The sequence below is a fragment of the Hibiscus syriacus genome, unplaced genomic scaffold (assembly GCF_006381635.1).
Source record: "Hibiscus syriacus cultivar Baekdansim isolate YM2019G1 unplaced genomic scaffold, ASM638163v2 tig00110435_pilon, whole genome shotgun sequence".
Taxonomy (NCBI): Eukaryota; Viridiplantae; Streptophyta; class Magnoliopsida; order Malvales; family Malvaceae; genus Hibiscus; species Hibiscus syriacus.
The window spans coordinates 207,188-216,525 of record NW_024062736.1 but is presented as its reverse complement, the minus strand read 5'-3'; the positions used below and the strand labels follow the sequence as shown (position 1 = coordinate 216,525).

At 30.1% G+C, this 9,338-nt stretch overlaps 1 protein-coding gene across 1 annotated transcript; it reads left to right on the top strand.

Annotated features, from left to right (window-relative positions):
- Positions 1-7,925: 7,925 nt before the first annotated feature.
- LOC120125640 (EPIDERMAL PATTERNING FACTOR-like protein 2) lies at positions 7,926-8,655 on the top strand. Its single transcript, XM_039144020.1, has 3 exons — positions 7,926-8,158; positions 8,242-8,276; positions 8,407-8,655. The coding sequence occupies exons 1-3, from the start codon at positions 8,056-8,058 to the stop codon at positions 8,653-8,655; spliced, it is 387 nt and encodes a 128-aa protein (XP_038999951.1). The 5' UTR covers positions 7,926-8,055.
- The last annotated feature ends 683 nt before the right edge of the window (positions 8,656-9,338 follow it).

Below are 9,338 nucleotides of genomic sequence, written 5' to 3'. Positions count from 1 at the left end.
AAGAAAATTAAGCCAATTTGTAGAAACAAAATCGTGTAATTACTGATCAATCTTTTTCATATATATATTTTTTAAATATATGTGTTTGTAAATGTTCATTAGAAGATGATATAGTATCTATGAAGCGATTACTCTTGCTAATTGTTATTAATTCTTTCCTTCCTTCCATATCTAATGATAGATTTCTTGTTTAAATTTTTTATTGTTAAGATAATATTATATGGATACGGATATACAACAACATTTGAAAGTATAATTGGACATGGTATTTTGCTCCAAAGGTGTAAATAAAAAAATACAAGTAAATGATACGGTGTTCGCATTGACTTTGTTCTTGGTGGTCATGTTAGTTGAGAATCAACCATGCACTTTCCCATGAAACTTCTTGTTACACGCACTTGTCAAAGAACTGGTTCTTAGTTTCTATATATTTAAGGTTGGAGGACCAATATTTATTGAAAACGGAGTATTGGTGGGATTAAACAAGAAATATCTGATAATGTTATCTTTGGTTGGAATAAAAATAAGAATGTTATTGTTGTGGGAAAGGGTGATCCCTCCAAGTATGAATTATGATGGTGGGAATAGTGTCAACCTTTTAGGATGAAGAAGAAAATGGGATATGGTTGAAGCTTATGATTAACTGAGAGAGGAAAAGGAGGTTAGGTCACGTGTTTTTGTGTTTCTTACATGAGAAAAATAAAATAAAATAAAAAGGGGTGGTGGTGAGAGGCGTCCACACAAAGAAAGGAATAGATGGTTGAGTTGTAAAAACAAAAGTCCCAAAAAAATGGGTCAAGGGAAAAGTGGAGGGCTCTAGGCTTAAGCCTAGTCATAGTCTCGTCTGATGCTCTCTCTTTAAGGGAACCTGTGGGTCATATCCCACGTGATGTGCCAATGGTTTCTATCTCTATACATAAGATTCAACTTTTGAGGCAGAAACAAGTCTTTTCTTTTCCCTCAATTCCATATCTCATCCCAAAAGTTATATATTCCACTTTACGACAAAGGAACCTTAGGTTTCATCAACTTGATCAAGTGGATGCTCCTCCACTCATTCCACTTCCTTTGCAACTCATTCATGTATTCCTTATAGGCACGCTCCAGAATTCGGTACAGAAAGTAACATGAATGATGGCTACTCAAACAATGATCGAATTTCTTTTTAGAATATCGAGAAATTAAACTTTTAATTTTTCAATAAATATTATATCAAAACAAAATTAGTATGATAATATTCTCTAAAGCTAGCGTGTGAATATATTAAGATCAAATACTTATATATACATATTATATTTAGTGGTAAATTTAAGAATTTTAAATTATGATATTATTTATTTTCAAATAATATTAATATTCTTTTAAGGTAGTATTAATTATATTTTTAATATTTTATATAAAATTTTACAAGTTTTTTAAAAAGTTGACCCTTTGTAAAAGAATAGTTCTATTCACGATAATATCTAATTAGTTATAATTTTACAATTCTTGAATTCGAGGCAATTATATTTTATACATTTGAAATCATGATTTTTAAAAGATCATCAGATAATAGATAGGATGCATATGGTTATAAAAAAAATCCATAAATAAAATACACTATAACTTATTAAACATGTTTACTACTTTTTTTTCTTAAGTAAAGTACATTAGAGCCTAGAGGTTAATAAATTATATGTAAATGGTCATTTTAATCATTAAAATTTTAAAATATTATGAAAAGATCTTTAATTTTATTAAAATATTATAAAATAGTCATTAAATTTGTTAAATTATTATAAAATAATCATTAAATTTTTTCATTTTTTATAATTTATTATATCACAATAATTATTTTATAATAAATTTTAAGAATTAAAACTATTGTTTTAATATAATTTAATGATATTAGATAGGGATGGCCATGGGTCGGGTTGGATTTTTGGTCCACCCTACCCAACCCGACCCAAGAACAATGACTTTCCCACCCGAGATCCTACCCGACCTGCATGAAACAAGATTTCACCCGACCCGATATATAACTTAAAAACCCGACCCGAAATAATAAAAAAATATTATTATTATTCAATAAAAACGTTGACTTAATTAAAAAAAATAATATATAGATGAATATTATTATAATTATTCCTAAATATATATAAGATAAAATTATAGTTTCCTAGCCGGGTTGAGTACTTTTACTCTAAACCGACCCGACCCGAACATCACATTTAAAAAACACGACCCGATCTGACCCGAACCTATTTTTTTTAAAAACCGACCCGATCGAGCCGGATCAGGTCAAAACCCGTTTAGTTCGGATCTCATACCCATCTCTAATATTATATACCCAATCGAACAAGAACCCGTTGGATTCGAGTCTCATGCTCATCCCTAATATTAGATGTATTTCATTTTTGTATGTGTACTATTATTGTAAATTGATGGCGTGAAATTAGGGTATGGACCAACAAATGAAATAATGATTAAGCAGTGAGAGCAGTTTCCTTGAAAAGAGTTAGACTTTCCAGGAAACTACTCGAGTCTTGGCTCCCTCATTCTCATCATCACTTTCGTCACCCAATACTTTTACCGTCGCCATCATCACTATACGAACTCTTCAACCCTCTTTTATGAAACTTCAAACATGGAAATTATTATTTAATTGGACAACCATTATTTACTTTGTTATTCCTACTCCATTTGCCTCTTTCAAAACGTATTTTCTTGTCTTTGGGTGATAACAAGTGGGGGAAAGATCAAAGCTTCTCCAGTGGGAACATTGACGTATCTCATCTAATTTAATACAAAAGATTCTCATCTATTTCTATTGGTATAAAAAACAAAGAATAATGGAGTATTAATTAATCAATAATCTCCACTTTTACATGATTAAAAGATTTTGCCTTACGTGTGTGCCCACATAATTTTTTTATACTTAAACATAAACTCAAAAGACATGTGTCTTGTCTTGGTTAATTTGTTGGTCCATGAAGCTTTCTTTCTTTTGGATATCAAGGAGTTGGATATGGTGCATTATTTGATTTTGTATTATTTTTCATTAATTAAGGTTTGATAGCAGCTATGTTGTTTTTTTAATGCAGACAATATCCGATTCTAATGAAACAGCGAAGCATATTTACAAAACAACCTACGTGTTGTTTTGTATTAAATGACAACCTCCCTCCAATTATGGATAACTTTGATTGCATGCCTGCACCAATCAAATTTACATCACTCATTAAAAAAATAAAGAAAGAAAGAAGACATTGTCAAGATCGAATTATTTATATTTAGTTTGGTTTAGGTTTGTTTAAAGTTGGGTTACCATCCGACTCCTCATATCAGTTGATTGGATTTCTATTTGAGATTTGATTAGTTCAAATCAATTATTAATTAATAAATAAAAAATGTTTTCATTTAACTTTTATTTTAGAAAAACTGGGGTAAACTTTTGTTTTATTTACAACGAGATCTATAACTTTAGGTTAATTTATAGTTTTTGCCTCTCTATCAGGATAAAATTAAATATTTAGTTATTTTTTTCGTATTTATTTCCGATTATTTTGTAGGTATAATTTTTCATTCTAATAATATTCTTTTTATGTTTACATGGGCTTTCTTCTTGAATATAAAATGCATCTTGCTATAATATCCTAATTTATTGATAATTTTAATATTTTAATTTTACAGAATTTGATATTATTAATTTATCAACAAATTTCTAGTATCCTATTCCTATTAAAATGCTATAAATTTATTTTATAAAGATTTATATGTCGAAAAAATGATTACGGATGAATTTAATGAGACCGTTCTTTAAGTTTTAAAAGTTTTACTTTTTTTTTACATTTCCTATCTAAGTAGAAGGGAATGAGAATTTTGCTCATAATGTATCCACGACCTAAAAAAAGATGTGCCAATTAAAAACTTTTATTTACCTATTTTAAAAATTATTAACAAAAAAAATTACAATTTAAATTTAATAGGGCTGAATTCAATGCATAATCACCTCTAATTCAATCAATATGCTTGAAAGAATGAAATAACTTTTTAAAAAAAAATGCTCGAAAGAAAAAAAAAAGTGTGAAATAATGAATTGAGTAGATTTTGGATGAATTATTTAAAGTAAACTTTTACTGTAAACCGACTTGGTAGTTGGTTTGATTAATATATAGGGCCAGATCTTGATTAGGGTTATGCAGGAGACTAGCTCATCATTATTGCTTTGATTAAACAGCCAGAACATGATTCCTCGGTGATTAACAAGTGGGATTAATGATAATTTCAGAGCTTTCAAATCGGAAAGAGAAACCGACCTAGAAGACCAGGAGTGAGATTAAAGCACAATAATAAAATGGCGATGAATATTTGATATGTGGATTATATATAGTTTTATATATTATTAATGAATTAGATTAATGATATCATTTTAAAATAAAAAAAATGATATTATTGATCAGTATTTAATTCATAAAAATAACTTTCTATTTGAGCATAGGTCATTTTAGTTAAACTCCTATTGAGATTGCACAATAATTAAAAGTCAAAAAGGAAATGGAGGGGAAGGTTTATCTTCACACACTCGATGGAAAGGCCCACTTAAATTAAGTATTGGAATGATGAGCCGAAACCAATGATATGGATACCTGTGATTTTGTTGCCTTTGTTCAATACGTTGAAGATTTACTTTTGAAAGCAAATGTAATAAAGGTGGTCGGCAGATCCAATTATGATTAAATTGGGTCTGGGTCCTCTTCCGTCGGTGAAATATTTTAGTTTCTATTAACTAATTTCTTATGATTAATTATTAAAAATAAATTCTCCTTTTCCCTCTTTATATATAAACCATTTAAAAAATATTAAAAATAAAACAAACATAACAAAATTTTTGTGTATGACATAAAAACACAAGCTTGTTGATATCTTGGGAGATTTGGTGAATATAATAAGGTGTTTAGAGATGGATCGAGAGAATGTTGGGGTGTGATCGTATCTCTTGAAAAATTTAATATTTTTAATATTTTATATATATATATTTTTTTATGAATGATTTAGATTTTGCCTCTCTAAATTTATACCATAAATTCTTAAAATCACTTATTCTTACATAAAATCTTGCATTTGTCCTTAAAGATGTTATTTATAGTACCGACTTATTTTATGAGAAATCTTTCAAATATCACTTCTTTTACTGTAAAAATTTCGTATTTCACACCACCCGTAAAAGAATTAAATCATAGAAACTTGAATCATAATCATTCAAACCTAACCTAATTTGTGTATTCTCGGATTGATAATGGAAAAAAACTTGGAAATTATGAGCCCAAAAATGAAGGAGGAGCATATTCCAAATGGAGTCAAGAAAAGGGGGCCCTGGGTAAGTAATGTTTCAATCAAAACACATGACGGGGAAACTTGTTTCATATATGTTATCAATGCCATCATCCTAAAGCAAAACCAAATCATTCATACGAATAGTATTTCCATGACCCCAACACTCGTCTTCCCAAGACCTTAATACAAACAAACAAAATATAAAAAAAAATTCTAAATAACGATTACAACACGAAACCGTCGTCGTTATTGTAATGCAAGGACATCAATCTTATCATTAGAAAGAGAATTAAACGAAAACAAAAGGCAAGTGTAAACAGAAAATAATGAGAAGTTGATAATGCAGTTTGTCAAACCTGAGGCCATTCCTTTATGGTTATGTTAATCTAATCATGAATTCACACCATTTCGATGGGTCCCGTTCATCTAATTTTTAGCTTTTTATTCTTTATTTTTTTAAAAAATGAAATTGAAATGATTAAAATCACAAAACATGACAAGAATTGGAATGAGACATTCAAACTCCATACTAAATAATCGGATGGATTTAGATTTATCAGACCATCTAAGTTTGGTCCAAAAATGACCACAGCATCTGCTGCACCGCTCTTTCTTTGTTTTTACCAATCAGTTTCTGAAGTGTTGCTTTGCAATTTCTTACTCTGTTTCAAACGGGCCAGATTTGCACAACAGAGCCACAAATTTTACACCCTTATATATTGGGCCATGGCTCCATAGTCCATACTTTACCAGATAAAAAATAACCAGAGTTTTTTTATAACTATTTTTAATAGGTTTATAACACAAAATGACCCACGAATTTATAACTTTGGTCAAATTGGTCTTAAACTTTTTCTTAGATCAAATTAGCCCTTAAACTTTGGCAATCTTTGTAAGACCTCCTATCCATTCTAGTCATAAACCGGACCGAAGAGGTTACATTAACTGGTTAGTATTTAGTTAGAAATAAAATATAAATTTTTTTGAAAGAGTTTTATATGATATATATATGAAGAAGCATACAAAACAAACCAATAATAAAGCCCTCATTAAAAAAACCTCCCTAAACCTAAATAGAAAAAAAGAGTGCACCTTACCATTGGGAGTAGCTGTTTATCTAAGGATCAATAAGCAACCAAGCATCCCATACTGAACAGTGGACAACCCCAACACTAAAAGAAATGCCGGCAAAGTAACCAAACAGTAAGTAACTTTAAAAAACATCTTTAGGACATGAATATCAACCTTCTAAGAATCGAATCTAGCGTTCAATATTGTTATTAAATTTAAAAAAGTTTTTTCGATCATCATTCTAAAAAAAATTAATTCAAGAAATTAATACAATCTTAGTAAACTAGCCCCTAAACAAATTTGTTTATTTTGGTGAGGTGCTAAGATACATTTTACTCTCTCGTATAATTGATGGCTGTCTGGAAAGGAATTGAGTTTTTATCCTATAAAATAGTTTATTTATCAACCTCAATAGATAAACATAATTAATGGTAGAAAACTAAGGGATTATATATGATATATCATCGGTGTATAATTCTTATATACCATTTATGAATTATATATATAATTTTATTTAATGAATAAAATAAAATAAAATATATTAAGAGATATGAAATCATTAAGTGGCTTGAGTGAAAAAAAATTAATGTTGTTCTTTTTAAAGGACTTGAGTTCAAGCAGTGTCGGATTTAGAAATTTAAGATTGAGGGTCCAAAAATTTTATAATATATATTTTTTTAAAAATGATGGGTATGCACCTGACCTCTTACCCTTATGGGACTTAGAGCATCCGCCTGTGAGTTCAAGTAATTATATTTGTGAGATGTATATGTATGTCAATAGCCTAAAAAAATTATAAACACATGATATATTATAATTATCTCATATTGTTTCCAAAAAATATTAAAATACATATTGTAATTTTATTACTTATTTATAAATACTTATATATTTTTATTGTATTCATAAGATAGATGACATATAATCTATTAACGGTGTATTGAATACAATCCACAAAATTAATTAAACATTCTATATATAGAAAAAGAAGAAGAAAAATCCAAGAAGACGAGGGACAAAAAGAAGGAAAAATAACCATAGGATTCACATGTACTATCAATTACCAGGGAAACAGAAAAAAGAGTATGAAAAAGATGATCAATCAAAGAAAATCACATCAGATTGTGCATCAAGACATGAGCTTATCGCAGGTGGTTTAACTATCATAATTGAAAACAATAAGAGAGATACGAGGAGAGAAGAAGATACATTTACATTATTTTCTCCTCTTTTCGTTACAAGGACCAAGGTATGGCGTGATTAATTGGAACTGCTCAGTAACCAACGAAAGGGAAATTACCCAAATTTCCCACAGCTTTTATTTCATGTCCTTTTGTGGGAACTCGGTGGCGTTTCTGATGTTCTTTGTTGAGCTCCTCTTTTTCCTGAGGCTTGAACTCCATTATCTTCTCTTCTTCAAGGTTTCTATTTTTACTGTCGTTTGCAGCATATCTTGTATTAACTTGTCTGTATTTGAAAATCTTTGTAGGAAAAAAGGGCTCAAGAAACGAGGTTATTAAATGATTTCTTCCTTCTTCACTATAATTTCTGCAGAACGCTTGCATTAATTTGTCCTTCCACGTTCCATCATTTCAACAGAGTGTGAGACAACGCTTATATTAAGCTGTCAATTCATTCACTGAAACGCCTATTGTGCTCTTCATCAAAATGGTTGCTACTCACAGTTTCATACTTTGCCCAAGACATTGCCACTTTTTCCTTATTTTTCTCTTGATTTTAAGCCCGACCCAAGTTAGATTCAAAGCTGAAGGTACGTAATTTAGCATCTTATTCATCACAACCAATAAGTTTTGAAAAATAGTTTTTGAATCCAAACTTGTTCTTGATTTTCAGCTAGGCCAAACCCCAAATCTAATACCTTTTCCAAGGTAAGACGCCAACAGTCAATTTGCATTAATTAAAAAAAACTGTGTTTCCTCATCTCATTATCATACAATGAATGCTAATAATGTTTCTTCTTCTTCTTCTTCTTCTTCTTCTTCTTCTTACGTTGGATAGGCAGCAAATGAAGAAAAGGAAATATTGAGAGGTCGGATAGGGTCAAGGCCGCCAAGGTGTGAGAGAAGATGCAGCTCATGCGAGCATTGTGAAGCCATTCAAGTGCCTATAGATCCACCAGTCAGAAATGGGAACATGAATATTTCAACATTGAACTTCCATGCTGCTTACGCTAGAGGACTTGATAATTCCAACCACAAGCCCATGAGTTGGAAATGCAAATGTGGGAACTTCATCTTCAACCCCTGAATATATTATTTTCCAGAAACAGGAGTTTAGGTAATCGCGTCGATTACCTATTTTTGCACTTTGTAAATCAGTGTAAGAGAATATATAGATTTGCTTTAGTACATGTTCTCTTGCTTTTGAGATTCAGATGTTTGAAGATGTTGCACCTTCATAGTTCATACTATTATTCTCATTAAATCAGTCGATTAATCTACTCTCAGAGATAAGAAACCAACGTTTAAACTTGATGGGATATTAAATTGGCATATTTTTATATCTGCGTTTATCTTTTTCTAAGCATTCTTCATGCAGAGATGATTAGACAAGTCTTTCGTTCCATATGTACTGCAATTTTGACTGTTTAAATCAATCAACTAAACAGTAGCTAAGCTCGCAAGCTATCAAATTCCTGAATGACAGCAGCGAAATTAAAGGCCAGACACAGCTGCAACAACCAAAAGTCATGGGGTCATAGCTAAGTAAATATATAATCAAAATTTCAACGACAGTAGCACGTGAAAAGGACTAACCTCAGTAATTCATTCAAAGGTTTGAATCCTCCGCCCTTTGCCTGTTAAGTGTACAAGCTATAAACAGGGAATTTAAGATCTAAATAATAAAATAGATTAATAATAGAAGTTAAGTGATACAGTTGAATGAAATTAAAGAATTGTAAGATACAAGCAAGTTAATGTTAAATTATA